This window comes from Poecile atricapillus, chromosome 10, assembly GCF_030490865.1.
Source record: "Poecile atricapillus isolate bPoeAtr1 chromosome 10, bPoeAtr1.hap1, whole genome shotgun sequence".
Lineage (NCBI taxonomy): Eukaryota > Metazoa > Chordata > Aves > Passeriformes > Paridae > Poecile > Poecile atricapillus.
This window is the reverse complement of record NC_081258.1, coordinates 15,026,759-15,047,541: the sequence shown is the minus strand read 5'-3', so window position 1 is coordinate 15,047,541 and position 20,783 is coordinate 15,026,759. Positions and strand designations below refer to the sequence as shown.

The 20,783-nt window shown below is 55.2% G+C and overlaps 3 protein-coding genes across 9 annotated transcripts in view; 1 reads left to right on the top strand and 2 right to left on the bottom strand.

Moving 5' to 3' along the window:
• PSKH1 (protein serine kinase H1) overlaps nt 1–6,372 on the top strand; it is a 30,413-nt gene extending 24,041 nt beyond the window's left edge. For both annotated transcript variants that reach the window (XM_058845598.1, XM_058845597.1), the window contains exon 4: nt 260–6,372. In XM_058845598.1, the coding sequence (XP_058701581.1) occupies nt 260–577 (318 nt within the window). In that variant the 3' untranslated portion in view covers nt 578–6,372. The remainder of the gene's footprint in view (nt 1–259) is intronic.
• Nucleotides 6,373–6,510: 138 nt separating this feature from the next.
• Nucleotides 6,511–10,238, bottom strand: CTRL (chymotrypsin like). 2 transcript variants are annotated; one of them, XM_058845600.1, is made up of 7 exons: nt 10,187–10,238; nt 9,932–10,035; nt 9,715–9,794; nt 9,410–9,491; nt 9,128–9,308; nt 8,605–8,738; nt 6,511–8,363 (listed from the first exon to the last, which is right to left on the bottom strand). In XM_058845600.1, exons 1-7 carry the CDS (start codon nt 10,236–10,238, stop codon nt 8,202–8,204), a joined length of 795 nt encoding a protein of 264 aa, XP_058701583.1. In that variant the 3' UTR covers nt 6,511–8,201. The 2 variants fall into 2 exon arrangements, with proteins under 2 accessions (XP_058701583.1, XP_058701582.1); XM_058845599.1 differs by lacking the exon at nt 10,187–10,238 and having other exon boundaries at nt 9,715–10,004.
• Nucleotides 10,239–11,150: 912 nt separating this feature from the next.
• EXOC3L1 (exocyst complex component 3 like 1) lies at nt 11,151–20,774 on the bottom strand. 5 transcript variants are annotated; one of them, XM_058845592.1, is made up of 15 exons: nt 20,468–20,753; nt 19,722–19,950; nt 18,600–18,760; nt 17,623–17,649; nt 17,430–17,511; nt 16,480–17,140; nt 16,180–16,297; nt 15,878–16,003; nt 15,657–15,757; nt 15,122–15,232; nt 14,877–15,006; nt 13,777–13,899; nt 13,312–13,467; nt 12,856–12,980; nt 11,151–12,414 (listed from the first exon to the last, which is right to left on the bottom strand). In XM_058845592.1, exons 2-15 carry the CDS (start codon nt 19,762–19,764, stop codon nt 12,228–12,230), a joined length of 2,151 nt encoding a protein of 716 aa, XP_058701575.1. In that variant the 5' UTR covers nt 19,765–19,950; nt 20,468–20,753; the 3' UTR covers nt 11,151–12,227. The 5 variants fall into 5 exon arrangements, with proteins under 5 accessions (XP_058701575.1, XP_058701574.1, XP_058701576.1 ...); XM_058845591.1 differs by having other exon boundaries at nt 17,430–17,649; nt 20,660–20,774; XM_058845593.1 differs by lacking the exons at nt 17,430–17,511; nt 17,623–17,649; nt 20,468–20,753 and having other exon boundaries at nt 16,480–17,111.
• Nucleotides 20,775–20,783: the final 9 nt, after the last annotated feature.

Sequence of the window (20,783 nt, the reverse complement as noted above, 5' to 3'; positions counted from 1 at the left end):
AATCCAGCTGCTGGAGGGATCTACTCTGCACCTGTGGACCTGCAGATATCTTCCATACTTCAGCCTCTTCCCCTAACGTGAAGTAGTTGTGTCTCATTCTTGGGCAGATACTGCTAGTTACAGCTTGGAAGATTTGAGGATAAAAGAGAGAAGGGAAGCAGCACAACACCCCAAAGCGCCTTGCAGACATGGGAGGAATTAATTAATCAGCAAAGCTGTGCCAGGATGTTTCATTCCAACCATCTCTTTTGTGTTTCAGCCCTGGCCCAGTGTGTCCAACCTGGCCAAGGATTTCATCGACCGTCTGCTCACGGTGGACCCCAGTGACAGGATGACGGCCCTTCAGGCCCTGAAGCACCCGTGGGTGGTCAGCATGGCCGCCTCCTCCTCCATGAAGAACCTGCACCATTCCATCTCGCAAAACCTTCTCAAGAGGGCGTCCTCCCGCTGCCAGAGCACCAAGTCAGCGCAGTCCACCCGCTCCAGCCGCTCCACCAAATCCAACAAGTCGCGGCGCGTGCGGGAGCGGGAGCTGCGGGAGCTCAACCTGCGCTACCAGCAGCAGTACACGGGCTGAGCGCCCGCCGGGCGCCCTGCCAGAGGTCTCCTCTGTGCTGCAGGTGTGCACACACTCAGCGAGGAACAGCCAGGTTCCTCCCTCCCTCCCTCCAGGCGTTCCCCCCATCCGTGAGGAGGTGTCCCCCTCACCCCGTGCGGAGGAGAGGGAACCTTGTGGTGGCCGTCACACCCCGCGAGCCGTGCCACGGGGTCTCGCGCCAGAAACGGGGGAGTCCTTGTGGGCTCAGAGCCTCAAGGAATGCACAAATTAAGGAGCCACGTGGGGAGAAGAGCTCTTTCTGTAGCCCAGGAGCTTGGTTGTTCATAGTTATTTATTAATTGCAGAGCGTTTAGTTTCTCACATTTGTGTATGGAAAAAAGAAGAAATCGCTTAGTGTGTCTGTGCATGCATACCCATGTGTGCACATACACGTGTGGGGGTGTATATGTATTTAAAAATTATGTATACACAGATTTTGAGCTGGTTTAGTCAGACTCCGTGGTGCCTTTGCAGTGAAACTGGAATGAGTCATGTGCAGTTAGAAGTGGGATAGCTCTGACTCACTGGTGTGCTGCCCACCAGCTCCTCACCAAAGAGATGCCAGACAGCAGTTTTCCACCAGGGCTGGGAAGCTGCGAGGTTTCCCCCAAGGGCTGCCATCCTCCTGATGACGTCAAGGCTCACTTGCCTGACATCAAAGGTTTATCCCTGGAATTGTCCTTTCCCTGTTTGCAGCAAGACCAGTGCCTGTCAGGCAGGGTTTGTTTTTCTTGCGGCTCTGTTGTGTCTCTAACGTGTTACACACCTTGCACCCTTCCAAAGAAGATTGAGAAGGTTGAGGTTTTTTGTGCTAAGGGGGAAAAAAGAGGGAGGAAGTTTTAGGGATGTGCTTCCCACCCCAGAGCTGGGATGGGCTATAACCACTGTAAGCACAGTGTTACTGACCATGTCACTGTGCCAGACTTTGATGGTTCCAGGCTGCTCCCTGCCTGCAGATTTGACAGGGCTCCCCTGCTTTGTGTGCCTGTGCTGCCCCAGCACTGCCATCCCTGCTTTGGGACAGCGGTGTGGGAGCTGTTGGGGTGGCCAGAAATGGTTCCATAGCATCAGGGTGAGCGCTTGAGTAGTGGAAGCCTGGTCTAGGAGTGTCAGCAGTGACAATACCCTGGAGACATTGTACAAATCCCCTAGAGCTGTGAGGGGTGACTTAAGTTCACCAGGAAAAAGCTGCTTTTCAGGTGTCCTTGTGCCGTGTAGCTGATGAGGTGGCCTCTTACGAAGGACTCTCAGGGGAGGTGGGGGCTGCAGAGCTGAGCTTTGTGCAAGCCTGCTGAGATATCTTCCCAACTAGTTAGAGCAGCAAAGTGGGGCTGATGGCACAGGATGGATTTGGCTTCTCATGGTAGCAGAGACAAGATCAGCGGTGAAGGAAAATGCTGGTGCTTGAAACTTTTCTTACGAAGCCACACGATTTGCTTTGTGCTGTGCACTTGGGAAGGGCTTGCTTGGCTCTGGGCTGGAGGTGCAGGCAGTCCAAGCTCAAGGGCTGGTGAGCTTGGCCTTTTCCTAGGATTGATGCCTGTGCTACTGTGTTTTAGTGTCAGCAGGGCTGAAGTGGTCAGTCACATCTCCAAGGAGCTCTCACAGTCACTTCTAGTCAGCAAACAGCAAAGCTGCTTTAGTGGGAGAAGATTTGAGTTTTCTGTGCTGAGGCAAAAAATAAAGGGGGATTTCTGGGGGTGTGCTTCCGGCTCCAAAGGTGGGATGGGCTGTAAATAGCCTGGTGTGCCCAAGCATGTGGTGGGGAATGCAGCAGAAGAAACTTGAGAACAGCCACTATGTGTAGCAGGAGTGGATTTGAAATCCTTTGCGTGGTTTTGCCTGTTATTTTGAAAACCTCACATCCTCTGCAGGCTGCCCTTTTTCTGAGCAACCTGTCCTACCATGTCGTACACAGTCTTTCTTCCATCAGCATTAATAGGTACTGCAGAATTCTGCAAATTTTGGGTTTTTTTCAGCTCTGTGGTCTGCAAACAAAAATGTTTTCAGCATCTTTTACCTCTTCACGTTGTTTTTCCCTAGTTTGTTACCATGAACTATAAACTAGATGTGATTTCTGACAAAGCAGGCAGCTTGCTACATTTTGCTTCATAAACAGTTTGGTGTCCCTCGTGGTACTGCAAACAGGTCTCCAAAAGCAGGAGCCCCTCTAAGGCCAGTATCAGCTGGACCCTGGGGGCCCTGCAGGTCAGGTGGTGGCAGGAGGCTCCCTCGGAGCTCTTCTGGTTCTGAGCCATTACTTGAAGAGGCTTTGGTGTGTTTTGAGCTCACTTCAAGCACTGTGATTGCTTTTACCTCCCCAGATTATCCTGCATGTTTATCCATAAAACAAGGATTTTGCCTGTGTGAGGGTGTCAAACTGATGAACTGAGCCAAGACTTGTAGAACTGAGACCCTTCCCTTTAACCACTAGATCATCAAAATGCACAGGCATCATGCAGATGCCTGCCCATGCTGTTCCTTTGTCCTTCTCTTATGGGATGAGGAATACATAAAGCTCTGGGGTAACCAGGCTTGTTTCTCCACCTTCACAAAGCAGAACAAGAATCTTCTCATCTGTGACAATTTTTGCTTTGTTGATCTTTTCCACAACTGTTCTTTCACCAGAAGAAGTTCAGAGTGATCGTTTGTGGTTACTTTGGGCTGGAATATGTTTTGGGAAGCAGGAGGTTGCTGTGTAGGTTCCTGACAGTGTCAGGTTTTGGTGGTGATGCTCTCTGACTAGGGGTGAATTGGCAGAAGGGAGGATCCTCATGTACATGAGAATACTGGATAGCTGCAGCTGCCTCTCCGTGGTATTGAGGTGTCTCTGGTCCTCGGGCACTCCACTGCTTGGGACTTGTGGGAAGAGGACCAAGGCCATCCCATAAAGAGCTTTGGCTTTTCTAAAAAAAGAACTCTAATTCTTTTCACAAATGCAATGTTTTCTTGTTTGCATGGAAAAAAACAGTGTAAATTTGGGAAAGTCTTTACAGGCTTTCCTTCCATCATTCAGTTTTAACACTCTTGGCTCACTCCCTCTTCTTTTCCTAAATCCAGTATTTGTAGGAACTTTGTAGCCAGACGTGTGGGCTGAGGGAAGATGAACAGACCTCTGTCCAAGTGACCCTAGAGTCCTCAGTGATCTTTCACTCAGTCTGGAAAACTCTGATGGTCCAAATGCCACGTTGGAAGTTCCAGCTTAAAAACAGTTCCTCAGGTGCTTTTATTCTTGCAAGAGGGACATGTTTCCAGTTTGGGTCTGGTGCGGGGGTTGGGGACAGGCAAAGTGCTGTAATTCTGAGCCATAGTCCAGGTGCCTTCAATCTGTCCTCTAAGAAGCTCTTCACTGTGAATTACCTTGATCATCTGTCTTCATCCCACAGGAGCAGCTCAGTGCTCAGTTGGTCTTAAGTCTCAGGAGTTTACACTTTTCAGGAGTGCCTTTTTTTGGGGATTTTAGAAACTAAAATCTCTCTGAAATGATTTTTTCTCCTCTTTAATTTAATTTTTTTGACATCCTTTGACTCTTAACGGTGGTTCTTAATTTGGCCTGCAGCGTGTTTTTTGGAAACCTGCCTCTGGTCCTGAATGTGCAGGGAGGACAGAGGTAACACTTGCCTGTTCCAGACCACCACGCAATACAGTCTCTGTATTAGCTGGGGTGCAGACTTGAGTTTTCTTCTGCTTTGCCTGCTTTGGTTCACGCAGGGGAAGTGGAGTTGGAATGACACCTACTGGCAAATTGTGGTGTCCTTGTCCAAGCACAGCCCTCTCCTCGCTCTTTCTGTGTGAGATGCTCTTTGAGGAGTAAAGGGAATTTAGAATGGTTTGTCTTTTGGAACTTAGCAGTACTGTGCAAAATAATCCCATCCTTTTTTTCCTGGGAGTTTGGCTACTCTCTTGGGGGAGAGAATTACAGCTTCAAAGAATGTGGCCTCTTGGTTCCTTGATTTTTATTATATTTGTTGTGGGTTATTGGAAAAGAATGCAAAAAAGTCTTCCAGAAATTGCATTAGGAGGTCTAAAGATTTGCATCCAAGTTTTTGAGTACGTAGTGTATTTTCCATAAGCAGTTACCATGTTTAATTTACTTCTCACTCAGGCTTCTAAAAATCTTAACACATCAACCCAGTGGGGGTAGAAACCACCCTTCCTTTGATCCTGAAGAGGTTTAACACTGCAGTTGTGATAGCATCCAGATACTCTTGCTCTGTGTTGCTCTTGGAAGCACACAGCTGTACATGAAGGAAAGCTTGAGAGCCTTGTCAGGAGCTTAAGCCCAGACGAGAGGGCTCAGACCTGCTGGCTTTGGTAGTGATGTGGAAACCAGCTGCAGTGTAGGGCCTGCGTCACATGTTTGTTCTGAACATGATAAACCTTCACACTCTTCTTTGGAATCTGGGCACTTTCCTCTTTTAGGCCAGATATTTTCTGTTTTGGTAATTTACACCATTTCTGAGGCTCTGCTCCGTTTCTCAGTCCTGTTGTCTACCCGGGTGTTTGGCTGCAGTGCTAAGAGAGTCAACTTTTATCTGATGCACAAACTGGAATAGGAATGATGGTTCACTTGGCTGCTGGGCAGCAGCTCTGGGTTTGGCTCTGCAGGAGCTGTGGCAAGTCCTAGGGCAAGGTAAAAGCTTCTGTATAGTGCCTTTGAGAACCTGCAGTGCAGGCTCAGCTCAGTCTTGTACCACATAGGGCAGCTACTGTGTGGCTGTTACAGGCTTCTAATTAGGCTGTGTGGGGCCATATTATTTTAAATAATGATACTGAAGATTTGGTGGGGGGTTGAGGTGGCATAAATTAAAATCTCAGTTGTTTCACTTAGTTTAGTTTTCTAAATGATGGAAAGCAACACAGACATTGGCTTCTTTGGCACCAGTGTGAGCCCTAGAATTTGCAGGGAGGGTGGTTGTGTCCAGGCCTCTCAACCACTCAGCTTTCTTCCAGAAAGTGTCACTGTACCACTCAGTGTATGTACCCAGCCCCAAGTTGCCTTCACCACTCTTGGGAGGGTTTTGGTGCTTTTTTTGACCACTTAGTCTCCTCTTTCACCCTGGATTAAGAGTGCAGCACTCCAAGGCAAGTGCCTGCATGTCAGCTGTGCCTTACTGTGCAGGAAACTTCCCAAAGAAATAAATGTGAACACCAGGGATGCGCGGTGGTAAGCGGCATCGTGGAGCTCAGTGCCTTCCACCCTTGGGGTGCCGAGGGCATCGAGAGCTCTGCCTGGTGACAATTGTCCCTTCTCCCCCTGTCCCCCCTGCCTGGTGATGCTGTCAGTCCCTCGTGTGTGACGGGCGAGCTCTGGCTGCTGTTGCAGAGGCCGTTGCACTGTTTGTCTGCTGAGCGTGGAAGCGATGTGTGGAGCAGATCCGCGGCCCCGGCGAGGTGTGATACAAACCAGCAGCTCCTGCATGAACACCCAGATGAGTTTTCCTGTTGCCTTTCACTACGGAAGGACACCTCCCGGGAAGCTCTTGGGATCGGAGATCTTCCGGCACTCGATGTTATTTTTGGTTGCCCAGTTTCCGGTGCTGGGTTGGAACAGTTTGGAGGTGATTCCGGTCTCATCCTGTCGGTCTCCTCATGGGACTGTCTTGAGAAGTGTCCCATTCTGTGCCTTGCCTTTTGAGTCCTGGCTCTACTCTAAGGTCCTGTCAGATGAGGTCAGACCCATTGTAATTAGTCTGTAATGTTCAAGTTAGAGTGTACAGAATTATTTATTTGGTGTAATCGGTCTGCTAAAACATGTCCATGTATTCTGTGTACCCCATGGCTCTGCTGTCCTTACTTCTGCCTGGTGGATCACCCACGGGCTGGCTGCTGGAGGGCAACGATTTCCAGGCTGGGAATGATGGTCAGTAAGTACATGGAGAGCCAGGAAGTTCTCACCCCTCTGTTCTTAGATCACAGCAAGAGGTACCAAAGTGCCCATCAAAGGGTTTGCTGGTTTCTTTACCACAGCTGCCAGGCCAGGAGCTGTCCAAGGGAGACCTTGTGCAGGGCTGGGATGTCCATGGGATGCCCTGGATGAGGCAGGCACTCAGGCTGTTGCTGAAAGATATGGTTGGGAGGCAGAACAGGCACTTTGGGACATTCTGTTTCTTTTTCTTTGGCTGTAGACTGAGCCAGAGGAATGCTCTGATTTCTCCACACCCACTCATCACCTCTCCAGTTTTGCTCTGAGCAGCTTTTAAGGACCAGCAGGAAAACTTGTAATATCAAGTAATAACAATGCACACCCCTCTTGAGCCACCTCCTCTCCAGGATTTTCCAGGGGCAGAGGACCCTATCCCAGGGGTGGCAGAGCTGACAGGCAGCTCAGCACACAGACCAGATGACCTATAGTGCTACAGTTGGTCATTCCTGTTTGAAGTTCCCTATAGCCACCACTTCTCTCTGCCTGCATGGTTCATCCCCACATCTCTGTTGTTCATTTGCCTTTAAGGTGAGTTAGATGCTCCCTTCAGAGCAGACCACTGAATAAAAGGAACTCTTTCCCAGCCAAACTAAAATTTGTTAGCCCTAGGCTTTACTTGAACAGATTTTTATTTAAACTCAGTCATGTGGGCCAGACTATTTGTGTTTGCCCTCCATTGATGTTCCATACCCCTTCCCATCAGTGTGTCCCTGTGTAGTGTCACACTCTGCTTAATAGAGCAATTACATTTTGGGGGCTGTGATTCACACAGTGAAGGTGTTATATCACCTTCAGTTCACTGGTAAGGAAAACTAAACCCCACATTTCATTTTGGGACAGTCTGATCCTGCTTCTTCTCTCCACAGTGCCTTATCACCAGCTCTGTTTTGAGAACCAGATTGTAATTCATTGAGCATGTATCTTGCTACTCCCATGTCACACAAGGCTTTTTTTTTTCCACCAGCTATTGTCTCAAGAACCCATTTGAGTGAAAGCCTGTCACCTGGCCTTGAAATTTGTTTTCAGCTTCACATTTTCCTTTGCAATGGCCTTCAGTTTCCTGCCATTACCTGGCAGATCTGCAGGCGTGAAGCAGCGTGCTGTTCTCCAGCTATCCTCTCCCACCTTCCCCAAGAGCTGGAGCTGCCCATGGCAATTCTCCCTTCCAGTTCTGTGCTCCCAGCTGCTACACAAATCATGGCTTTAAACTGCATGCAGGGATCCTTCAGGATCCTGTGTACCCAACACCCACCTTTCACTGCCAGCTGAGCAGTGCTTTGTGGTGCAGAGCTGCAGCTCCACAGTCCCGTCCCTGGTGGCACCTCGCACCTGGGTCAGTGGGAGGACCGTTCTTCCAACCTTCAGCACTACCTAGGCTGGTGCCAGGGTGTGCTTGAAGACTCCCTGAGTAGCCCTTGAGCCACAGCCAGCCCTGCTCCCCCTCTGCCTGAGCATCCTGTCCTAGTTTGGTAGTTCCCCCTGTGTCCCAGGTGGGCACCAGCTCCAGCTCTGGGAAGTGCTGGGGTTCAGGACAGAAGCATGGGGTGCCCCAGGCTCCTCCATGTGTCTTTCACCCTGCCCTGCATTGTGAGAAGAAGGGAGCCAGAGGCAGTACTTGGTACAAGCAAATGCTGATGCTTTATTAATCCCAGTGAAGGGATCACACTGGCAGCAGCTTTATCCCTGAGCAACGATGGTGTCGACCCAGTTACGGAACTGGCTGACCCGAGTGTATATGGCCGGCGTGTTGATGTTGCAGTTGGAGGTTCCCCAGGAGACAATGCCAATCAAGATCCAGCCATTCCCAGTCTGGTACACCAGAGGTCCACCAGAGTCACCCTGCAGAGAAGATTCCTGCTTAGTGCTCCTGGCACTTGCTCCAAATCAGTCCCTGCCACCCCAGCCATCTGATCCCCTGCGCACATCCAGGTGTTGCAGCTTAAATATCTGGTTCCATAAATGCAAGACCCCATGTACGCTGCTCCTCCACCCTCCCTGGGATGCAATGGGAGCTCAGCAAGACCCCGCATATCCTCCTCCTCCTCCTCCCACCCTGTGCAGCAGGAGCTTGGCTCCTTACCTGGCAAGAGGTGGCACCAGCCCCACCGGCACAGATCATGGCACTGGTGATTTTATTGCCCCAGTACTGCATGCACTGGTTCTGGGGGATCAGGGGCACAGTCACCTGCTGCAGAACTGCTGCCAAGGCTTGGGCTAGGGGAAAGAAGAACCATTAGATCACCTTGGTATCTGTGAGTCTCCTGGAGAGCACTCAGGTGCCCTGGGCAAGCTTCCACTTGTGCATGGGTGCTGCCATACAAAGTGCCTTCCTCCTCTATGCCAACAAACCCCTTCTTCCCCAGGATCACCTTGTGCAGGCAGCCCTGAGAAATGGCAGGCTTGTGCCTGTGCACAGTCATCCCTGGCTTTCACACACACCTACACCTGTGCACACTGGTACACACTCAGACAGGTTTACTCCCCAGCTCCCCCCTTCCCACACATACAGGACATGTCACCCCCACAGGCACCCCTGGACCCTCAGAGCCCCGAGGAGGAGCAGCAGCTACACTCAGCCCTCCCTGAAGCTGCAGGTTACGTACAGTTGGGGTTGGTGCGTCCCCAGCCGGTGGTGACAGCACGGGCATTGTTGGGCAGGACCAGGTTGGCAGGGGCCAGGCAGATGGTGGACACACGGGAGCTCAGCTGGGCGGGTGTGGACAGCCTCAGCAGGGTGATGTCGTTGTTCATGGTGTAGGGGTTCCAGCCGGGGTTGGTGATGGCCTGCAGAGAGAGAAGCCCCTCAGCACTTCGTGGCTGCCCTGTGGGAGCAGCCGCAGCACAGAGCTGCAGCCCCAGGACCAGGACCAGGTCTCCTGGCTCACCCTGGACACGGTCTTCACTTGAACGGCCTCAGCGTTGGAAGCAAGGCTATATTCCCCGAGGACGACAACGTGGTTGCGCGGGCTGCGAGAGGTGAGAGGGAGTCAGGGACGTGTGTCCAGCCAGCACCCCGGCTGGGAGCAGCACTGGGGGCAGCCACGGGCATGAGGAACCCAAGGGAAGCCACCATGGGGACAACTGGGGAGGAAGCCCTGGGCTGCTCAGGCCTTTGGGGCTGACCCGAGTGCCACCCAGAGGTGCCCAGCTCCCTCCGAGACCCTGGCCCTTGCCAGGCATCACTCCTTACTCGAAGTTGCAGTGGGCAGCTGTGACGACCCAGTACTGGCTGATCAAGGAGCCACCGCAGAAGTGGGATCCTGTGCGGGTCTGGGGAGGGAAGAGAGAAGAGCTGGGGCTGGGCGGGCTGAACACCCCCAAGCTGGGGACAGGCAGAGGTCCCCATGGTGCCCGACAGTGGCACTCGGCTGGCCATAGCAGTGCCCAGGAGCGGGATGGTGCTGTACCTGCAGGGACACCTGCCACGGCCATGAGCCGGGCACAGCGTTCTGCCCGTTGACAATCCTCTCGTTGTAGGTCACCGAGGGACTGATGGCGGGCACCCCGCAGCCTGCAGGAGAGGCACGGGGGCACAAGGGTGATCCAAAAGCTCAGGACTCGTATCTGGGGGCAGCTTGTGCTGGCATGGGTGGCTCAGTGTCACCCTCCCTGGCATCCTGCTGCACCCTGAAGACCTTCCCACACCCATGGGCAACGCTTACCTGAGACGGCGCTGGCAAGGGCCAGGCAGGCAACTACCCACAGGAACGCCATCCTGAAAGGAGATAGGCTGAACCCCTGGGGACCACGAGCTTTATAGCAGCCAGGGAGCCACGTGGCTCATAGCTGGCCAGGTTAAGGTCACCCTGTGGCCTTGCAGTGGGTAGCAGTGACAGGCACGTACCACGCTTCACGCAAACAGGCACATGGGAAGGTACTGTCAAAAGACACCTGGAGGGCTTGGGCTTTTGCTGTCATGGGTGGTGTTAGTTATGACTGCAGCCTGTGGAGCTGGAGTGGGAGAGCACCACAGGGCTGTGATGGAGGAGAGCACAGGGGGCTGGCTCTGGGCACACAGCTGGGTTTGCAGTGGGGCTGGACATGCTGGGGTGGGCACCAGTGCCTGGGGTGGGAGGTTATCCCGTGCTCAGACTTATTTCAGATCTGTTGGGACTAGAGCTGTTTTTCCACATGGCCATGAAGTCCTGGCCTGAGCCAGAGGTGGTCCCAGCTGGATGTTCCCAGGGCTCAGGGCCAGCCTTTGAACAATGTCCGCAGTGCAAGTGAACAAGTGCCAGAACCAACGGGGGCAGGTGGGAAGGGGAGATACCTTCCCAGGCAGGTGGGAGCTGTGCCCCGCTGGGCAAGCACATCATGAGCCCCAGGGAGGACAGTGGGCACCTCCTCAAGCTGAAGTTGAGCCCTTCACTGAGTTGAGCCCATCCCTCTAGCATTGCAGCCAGCTGACCCAGGGCTGAGGCCCCCTCTGTCCTGGACAATGTGTATGTAGTGTCTGCATCATCCCCTGTGTCCTGGATGATCTCCTGGGCTGGCACAGGGTGCAAGGAGCCTGATGAGTTCTAGGGTGATGCTGAACACAGGGATAGAACCCTCCCTCTGTGCCACCCACATACCCTGATCCCTGCCCCAACCCTCCAGGGAGCAGAGCCTGGACACTTGAGAGCAAGTGCAGAGCTTAGGCCTTTATTTGCAGCAGTGGTACCATGCAAGGACAGTGGGGTGTGGCCCATCCCAGGGTGGGAAGCATGGTAGAGCATGGAAATCTCCCAGGGTGCTGCAGGGGCTGGGCACAAGGGTGTAGGCAAAGACACAGACTGCTCCTGATCTTCATATGGCACCTGGGAGGAGATGCCAAGGGCTGGCAGCAGCAGAGGATGCAGGGAGAGCCAGTGCTCAGGGTGATGCTGCCCATCACAGAGGAACCTTGGAGCAAGGCAACACACCAGGCACGACCACACTCCATGCAGCTTGAGAGCCTCCAACTCCAATCCTGCATTGGATGCTGACAAATGAGCCAGAGCCAGGAGACTGGCAGGTCAGCAGGAACTCAGAGCTGTCCCTTTGTGCCAGCAGGGATAGGGCTGATGGCACTGTCCAGGGTGGGGAGACCACCTTCTGCTCTTCTCTGCATCCGTGAGCCACGATGAGCTGGCTCAGCTGCTCAACTCCAGCCATGCAGGGCCCAGCTTGGTGGAGCAGCAACACCCAACCCCAGGGCTGAGCCCAGGGGACCTCCCAAGGCTGAAACCCTCCTGGCCAGCCTGGCCCCAGCAAGGCTCCAGTGTCCCTCAGAGTTGGAATGGTAACAGCCTCCCATGGCTGGGACACACTGGCTCAGGAAGCTGTCTGGAGACTTGCAGAAACCCAAACATCCCTGCAGCCCCATGGAGACGTGAATTTGCCCCAGCTGCAGACTCCTGTCCATTCTGCAACTCTTCTTTCTCCTGCAGGCAATGGGCCAGGCCTGAGCAGCCCCCAGTCACTGTCCCAGCAGGCCAGCAAAATAGCTACAGGTAGGATTTCCCCCAGTCCAGGTATCCCACGACTGGTGCTTGCAGGGGACAATCTTCTCACAGGGCAAGACCAGAGGAGGGTGGCCTTTATCCAGAGTGTCCCCAACACAGGACGAGGTGCTGTGTGTAGGGGATGCCACACGTCACCTCCATTCTTACCACGCACAGCCGCAGAGCTGCCCCACACGGCCCCTACCTGGGACCAGCAGGGCACCGGTGCCAGGCAGGGTCAGGCACACTTGCCCTTGCGAAGGCAGAAGGGCAGCTCTGGCACAGGGACCAGGATGGTGCTGAAGATGGGCCGGTAGCCTTCGGGCAGGACCTGGGGGTGCTGAGCCATCATTTCCAGCACCACGTGCCGCACTTCCTTGGAGACGTCACCGCGGATATCCAGCAAGGTGGAGATGTGCTCATCGCTGGGCAGAGAGCCAGGGGTGAGCCTGGGCACTGCTCATGTGCTGCACAGCTCCCCCAGTCCAGAGAAGCCAAGCCAAGGCCAGGGGAAAACTGGTACTGGGCACCAGGCAAGGTAGCATTTTCTTGAAAACAATCCCCCCAGACCTTTTGAATTTGTTTTTGACATTTCTAATTTGGTGTTTTGTCACTTTTCACAGTTTGTTTGGCCACCAAATACAGATGTGCAAATGCCACGGCAGAACTGCTGGGTTTTTTCACACCTTTGCCCTTGGGACTTTTCAAGAACCCTTCAAATCTGGAGCATGGGAAAAGGAAACCTCAGGGAGAAGGGGGTAAAGGCTCAGGTTTCTGTGGCTCTGCTGTGCCACCTCACAGCATACAGCCCAAGACTGTCTCTCCTGAGCAGGCTCACCTATCCCCTCCTGCAGGGAGTACCTTACCTGACATCGGGGTACTTGTTGATGAAGCCCAGCACCTCCAGGCTGAGTAGTGCTGGGTCTTTGAGGCAGATCAGCTCCCGCAGGGCAAAAACAGCCTCCAGGCTCTGCTGGCTCTTGTCCAGGCCCTGGGAGGGAAAGCAGCCAGGTGTGAGACCCAGAGGAGGTCACTGCAGTGGCTGGGGAGACAGCTGTATCCTCAGTGCCTAGGTGGGCCCTGAGCCCATGCAGCTGTGTCTTCCCATTCAGCATGTCCCACCCACCAGGAGCTGCTGGGCAGGGTGATGGTTCCCAGAGTCCCTAATCCAGTCAGTTCCTCCCATATCGGCCTCACAGCCACCCAAGTGTAAGAGCCCCATTTGCTCATGGGCTGAGGGCTGGAGGGGAGCAGGAGGATGAGGTGATGCTCCCTTTCCATGGTGCAGCCCCAGCACCCCACCACAGCCGGGCCCCTCTCACCAGGCCACAGAAGAGCTCCCGGAGCTGCGTGGCGTCCTGCAGCAGGCGGTGGCACAGCTGGCCCCGCTCCTCCCGGCTCTTGCACACCATCTTCTTCTGCAGGAGTGCCCGCAGGTACTGGTTTGCCACCAGGAGCTCGCTCTCCGCCAGCAGGAGCTGGGCAGGGGACAGCTGTTAGCGCTGGCATTGCCTGCATGTCCAGACCCCAGCTCCCCAGAGAAAGGCAGAGGCAAAAGGGATTGATACAACACCAAGCTATGGGAACAATGTCCTGGGAAGCCCCTGGCTGAAGGGACAGAGAAAACAGCTGGATTTAGGGTAAGCCCTGAACATCTCTGTGTGGCAGTGCTCTTTGGACTCTCCAGAGGACACAGACTCTCCAGCGCTCCCAGCATCCAGCACCCCAGCACGGCCCCCCACTGCCCAGCCTCCCTGTCCCACAGACAGGCAGTTTGAAGGAGGTACCGTGAACAAGGGTTTCCTGACGCGGGAGAAGTCCTTTGCATACTTGTCAATCACTTCACACATGCTGCCGACGAGCTGGGACCCAGAGAGCCACTTGCGGGAAGGCAGCTGCAGGCAGAGGGGCTGAAGGGAGCAGAGGAGCAGTGTCTGTGCCCTGCATCACCGCAGAGCTGCCAGCTCAGGGCACCACAACACCCACACCTGCTGCCTGGCACCATGGCTGCTTTGCCTTGCAAAGCCCCCAAGCCCCTGCTTGGGGCCAGCCAAAACTCAGTGTAAAAACAGCAGAGTGGTTAAGGTTAGCAAATCATGGAAACACTGGGGCTGTCCCTCCCTGACACCCTAAGAGCCTCATTTTGGGGCTTTATCTGGGTCATGATGTGCACCTGAGGTGTGAGCAATGAGCTGTTCCTCACACACTTGCTTTTTGGCCTGTCCTGCTGTGATTTTATTTTTAATTTCCACTCCACTTCCCTTGTGTAGACATAACATGTTTTTTGATTTCCTACTCCTGCCCTGCTGTCCTTGCCTGTCTTCCTGCTTGCAGGCACATACTCCTGTTTCTGCTGGGGCCACTGCTGCCTGCAAGCTCTTCACCCTTTGGCTCTTCCTTTGTTTTCATGGTATTCAAGCCTTAAATAGTAATGTTGTTAATTATTCTATGTTTTTGGTCCAGACTCCAGGAAAGCTAAATTTGACTACACTAGCAGGAAACGACTCGGGCAGTTGCACATGGATTTGTATCCTCCACACAGACTTTGCTGCTCTCCAGCTGGTTTGCTGCCATGGAACAGCCAGAAGGAGCGTAAGGCAGCTGGGGGGGGCTATGGTTCCTGGTCTCTGTCCGTTAGTGATTTGGGGGCCATGAGCCATCTGCCCCAGAGATATGGGGTGGTGCTGTTGGCAACAGACATCGGGTGGTTTATCAAGGTCTGGGGACAGGCTGGCAGAGATGTCTGCAAGGTGATAGCAGGGTACAGAGTACATGGCAGGGACCCTGGGCAGGAATAAACTCAAGCCTGGGGTGCTGTAGTAGGGCTGTTCTTGCTGAGTTCAGCTTTGTTGCAGCCCTGTCAGCCTCAGGTGCTGGACCAGCATACCTGCAGGTCCTGGAGCAGTTCTTCCAGCAGCAGCTGGGTGGCTTTCTTCTGCATCCTGTCTAGAGCAGCCTGGAGGGATGCAGGGACTTCTCTGCAGGCAGTGTCAGGGTGCAGGGAGGAGACAGAATTGCTAGGAGAGAGAAGAGAGGGTACAGGTAGCCTGGGAAACATAGTGGGAACACTGGTCCCAGGGAGGATGGGGGTGAGTGTTGCAACAAGAGCTACCAGCTGCTGGTGCAGGTTACCTGAGAGCCAGGTTGTTGTTGAGCACGGCCAACAGGTGGGAGATGTAGTACTTGGGAACGGCCCGGTCCTGCTGGTGCTCCTTCCCGCACTGCACCAGGGCTTCCCGCAGGCTGCAACACAGCGAGGCAGCCGTGACGGGCAGGCAGAGCCCCAGGTGTCCCACCACAGGCACCTGGCCCTGGAATGCTCCTGGGGACACATGGACCTCCCACAACCCTCCCAGCTCACTTGGCTCCTTTCAGATCCTGCCACCAGCTTGGAGAGTGACAGGTTGTTGGGCAGGGTGGGACAGGGGACCCATTCTGGATCCCCTGGGGAGGGCTCAGCACACAAGCATTTGGGGCATCAGGCCCCGAGAGCTGATGCCCCCTGAAGGCTGAGACAGCAGCCCCATGGGAAGACAGGCTGTTGAGCCTTCTGTGACCTGGATGAGCATTGGGTGCCCCACAGCAGATCTCTACCACCAGCCTGTGATGCTTAGCCATGACCCCAGGGTCTGTGAGGGTGGACAGGTGTGTGAGTGGCTCCACTGACCGGCCCAGGAATGCCTCAAGCTCCTCCAAGGCCATGTTGTAGATCTTCTGCTGCAGAGAGTCGGTGATCAAGGAAGCTACCTGGATGTTCTCATTCAGCATCTGCACCAGAAGAGGAAAGTGGAGGTGATTCAGGGGGAGCCTGCAGGCCATGGACTCCTTTTTGGAAGGCCCCTCCTGGGCCGCCATGCCCCATCTGTACCCATGTTCTTGGGGTCCCACCTGCATGACAATGGCAGGCAAGGCTGACTGGAAGAAGCCTTGATGGTCTGTCTCAGGTTCCTCTTCCCTGAACCATTCCTTGAACTCCACCTCCAAGGTCCTCTGCATCCACTCGAACACGCTAGCCTGCAGGATGGACACCCGCCACAGGCAGCCCAAGAAGCCAAATACAGACTCCCTTGAGACCCAACATAGCACAGCAGCGAATCCTGGGCCTCATCCTAGGCTCATGGTCTGCAGCTGCTGTCAGAGCAGATTCTTGGCTCAGTGGGAGTCACTGGGTCCCTGTCCCGCTCACTCACCTTGACTTTCATCACATATCTCCTCTCTGTTTGATCCACAAGCTCAGAGGACATCAAGGGATCCAGAGCAGAAACATCCACTTCTGGGAGGAGGTCAGGGTGACCCATCATCTCTGGGCTGGAAGGCAGAGGTGAGGCAGGGCTGGGAAGGCCTGTTTTCCAGGAGTTCCCACCCATCCCTCTGCCCTGCTGGTTGTCACCCCCTGGCAGCCAGGGACACTCTTCCAACCCATCCATGAGCTGGTGAACAATCCAGCTCTCCACAACATCCCATTTGTTGGTGCTGGGGTTGGTGCTGACCTGTGGTACACACGGAGTGCCCACTCAAGGAGGAGGAAGAGTCCCTGTTTGTCCAGGTCCTCCCGCAGGATCTCCTGGAGGTGGCTGGTGAGGGCCTGGTGGTAGGTGGCAGTGCAGACGCTGAGGATGTTGTAGTGAGCTGGGACGCACTGGACCATCAGGTCCTTCACCACACGCAGCTCAGACACGATGTCCTTCTGCAGCGCTGCCAGGTGCTTGGCCAGCCCTGGCCCCTCAGCATCCATGCGGGGAGCATGGAAATGGGCTCCTGTGATGGTGTCCTGGAGGACCTGGTAGAACTTCTGCCTCCAGCCCTTTGGGCGTCCAGGGGGCAGGAAGGTGGCCTCCAAGAGCAGAGTATCATCTATTTTCTCCTCCCGCTCGATGATCCTCACAGCAGTGACAAAGACAACGGGGTCCTCGCGCACCAGCTGCAGGCTGCTGCCCACAATGTCCCACAGCTGCTTGGCCAGGCTCTCGTTGAGGTCCTGCAGGCCACCAAAGTAGGACAGCACAGTTGCCTGGGCACTGGAGAGCCCGCGGAGGTGCAGCTGGGAGAGGATGTCATCCCGGAGTTGCTCTACCATCATGAGCTCCACGTGGGCCTCCAAGAGATGCTGCCCATGGAGCAGCTGCAGGATATGGGAAAAAACCTCATGGACTGTGGGAGAGGGGAGAGAGATGCCAGCACTGAGTGTGGAGATGAAGGGGTTTGCACCAGGAACATAGATGCAGGTTATCAAGGAGATGGTGAGGGAAAGGTCTGGGGCTCTGGGAACACCATTGGATCAGGCCCTGGGGAAGCAGGGATACCTCCATTCACCCAAGTGGCAAAGCCTGAGTGACCTGCTCAGGCCTTACCACCAGCCCTGCATAGAGCCCGTGATTGGACTGAGGTTTCCCCCTGGGCTTTCCAGCCCAAATTGACCAGGATTGGGGCGGTGCCTTACCCGAGAAGATCTGGGGCAGCACCTGGACCACTGAGGCCAGCTGCACATGCTCCTCCATCAGCTCCCTCATCTGCTGGAGGCCCTGGAAGTGGTCTGCGCTGTCGAGCAGGGCCCATCGTGCAGCCCCCAGGTCCTGGCACACGCTCTGCACCTCCTGGGCCGCCGACCGCAGCTGCTCCAGCCCTGCACTTACCCCCTCCAGGTAGGACTGGACAGTTGACTGGGGAGCAGAAAAGGATGGAGGGGCAGTGGAGCAGCTCCAGAAGGCAAGAGAACTGTACACTGTTTGGCCCAGCCCTTCATGTTATGTATTGCAGGCACTCTCCCAGCTCCTCGAGGACCCGGGTAAACAGTAATCAGATGTCTCTTTCAGTTTTAAAAGGTTACTTTGTTTCTGCAAAAGAGTAGTGGGTCACAGGGCTCCCATGTGCCCCCAAGGCATGAAGGGCCTCAGTGGCTATATAAACCCTCCTCCCAAATGGAATGCCATCGTTTCCAGCCCTGAAGTGGCACTGGCATATCTCCATGTCCTATCCACTCATTTAACTCCCTGTTCCTGGTGCTAAGAATCACCAGAAGCAAGTTGCGTTCACTGAGGCCTCCCAGACAATTAATCCAGAATCAGAAGAGGAGAAACCATCTCTAAAATTATCAGGAGAAAGTTGTGGTGCTCAGACTGATTCAGTCCTGAAGTTATTAATTTCTTGGGTCATGCAAAAGGGGAGGTGGGTGAGGAGGGAGGTGTGCAGACGGACTGTGACAGCCCTTACAAATGTGTAGAGACTGAGTCTTCCCTGTGGAGACCCACAGGCAGGGGCAGGTTGGAGCTCTGTGCCTCCTCCCAGCTGTGGGGCAGGGTGGCCTTTGGGGCTGGGACAGGGCATTGATGGGGTGCACTGAGTCCTGCTCAACCCCCTTGTTTTATATAGAAGGATGGTCAGAGACACAGAAGACTCCTTTTAACACTTCAGACACTGCCTGGGGGTAAGGCAGAGGGTGAAGGGAGTCTTCTCCCCCCAGTAATTGCACTTCACCCAAGCAACAGCCAAAGGAAAAGGTTTTGTCAAAAGAGGACATAAAGAGGATTCATCACACAAGAGGGGATGGCTGGGATCCCTGCCTGAGGAGGGTGTGTGGCTGCAAGTGTCCATGGGATGGGCAAACACACACCTTCAGCCGGGACTGGATGGAGCTGTTCCTCTGCGTCTCTCGTCTCCGGTAATGCCCAAGCCCCTCCAGTTTCTCGGGGCAGTAGAACACCCCCGAAGCCCATTTCAGAGCAGCTCCTCTCGCCAGCTTCTCAGCCTTCTCTGCTTCCGGCCACTCCTCATCTGGGGATGAAGCCAGGGGTCAGTTAGCACAACCAAGTGGGGCAGGAAGGGCCCCTGAGGCCAGAGGCAGGAAGCTCGCTGCCGGTGGACTTCCAAGCACACACGGATGTGGGAAGCCGGGGAGCATGGCACCAAGAGGGTCCTTCCATAAGTGCCCCCCAAATGCCACCAGCACGGCCCCAGGTTGTCACAGCTGCTGTGGCAGCAAGAAGGCTGCCCTGGGGTGCTGTGACTCAGACTGCCAGCTCAGATTGTCCCGGGGCCGAGTGCACATCCCAGCTGCTCCCCCAAACACAACACCAGGCTGTCTAAGGGGGTCCGATGCCACTTGGGAAGCTGTCAGCAGGGTTGAGACTCCAGCAGTGAGTCAGCAGGAGGGATGGGGAGAAGGCAGCTCTCGCAGGAAGGAGAGCCAGGCTAAGGTGAGCATTGGAGACTCCTGGTCTCCCCAAAGCACCCATGCAGCTGTGTCCCCCTTGACGCAGGGTTTGAAGCCATGCCAAAGAGCTCCTGGCCACAGTGGAGGGCTGAGAACTAGCACAGTTATCACACACCATTCCCAGTCCCCAGTGCTCGGTTTCATCATTCCCCCACTCCATCCCATTCCCAGCCACTCCCTGCAGCCCCGCGGGGCTATCATCCAGTGCCAAGCCAGGCTCCTGCCCTGCTGGGGAGCCACTGGCGGCCTTGGTGACCAGAGGATTAGGGAGGAGGGCAGCAGCTTTGAGGATAAGGTGTACGGTGAATAGTATTGCCCCGGCGCAGGCATCACCATCAGAAAACACAGCCAAATTGCCACCCCGCAAGGACACAAGGCACCAGCCCCGGCACAGGGAAAAGGTCCCGTGGGGCGGAGGGGGTAGTAAGGCAAAGGGCAGGGGAATCCCCAAAATGTGCTGCAAGCAGCAGCATCCCTTCCCTGCCCAGCTCGCCGGCTCCCGGGGCGCATCATCCCTGTTACCTCTGGGGCTGGCGGCGCGCTCGTCCTCCGCAGACATGCCCATGGTGTCCAGGCTGCGCGGAGCTGCGGGGTCAGGGCAGGGCTGCGGAGGAAGCCGGCTGCCGTTTCCTCAGCCGGAGCAGCCGCGCTCCTCAGGGCCTCATTGTGTTCCCGCAGCCGCGCTCAGGACGTCAGGAACGGGGGGCGGAGGGGAGGGGGGACACGGGAAGGCACCGCGACAGACGGAGGTCTGGGGAGTAGAAATCACGGAATCAAAGGATCATTTTGGTCGGAAAAGCTCTCTAAAATCATCGAGTACGAACCGTTAACTGCCAAGCCCAACACTAAACCATGCTCCTAAGTGACACATCCACATGCCTTTTTAACATACCCGGGGATGGTGACTTCACCACTGCCCCGGGCAACATTTTTCCAGTGCTTGACCATCCTCTTAATCAAGAAATTTCCCCTACTATCCATTCTAACCCTCTCCTGACCCAACTCGAGGCCATTTCCTCTCGTCCTGGAGGTCACACTCTGTGTACCCTCACTGGCACCCCTTGTTCTGCGGGCACTCAGCCCTGTCCGTGCCCGCAGCGCTGCCCCCTCGCATCCACCCTGGCTCGGGGACGATAGCGGGGTGCCAGACCCCAGCCCATCCACAGTGGGAGCCCGCTCGAAACTGGATCCACCATGGAGGGGTGCGCTGTGCAGCCTGACCCGAAGGAGAGAACGTGGGCGTGGACCCTCCATGGCTGTGCATGGACCTGGAGATGTATCCCTGCCACAAACTGCCTTCCCCAGGCACAGGCTGGAGGATTCCCCCGGCACTGGGTGTGCTGGAGCAGCAAACCGCCCCTGTCACCCAGGCGCCGAGAGCTGGCTACACGGCTGAGGTTTGGCTTCGGTACCACAGGGCGGGGGTTTGGCACCGCAGAAAGGCGAGGGGATGGACGCACCCCCGGCTTTACCCAGGAACCCCGGGGGGACCCCCAGACCGACGGGGCTGACGGAACAGCGGGAGCAAAGCGGAACAGCTCCCGAGCCCCGGAGGCGGTGGGGGGGAGTCCCCCGTCCCCGCCC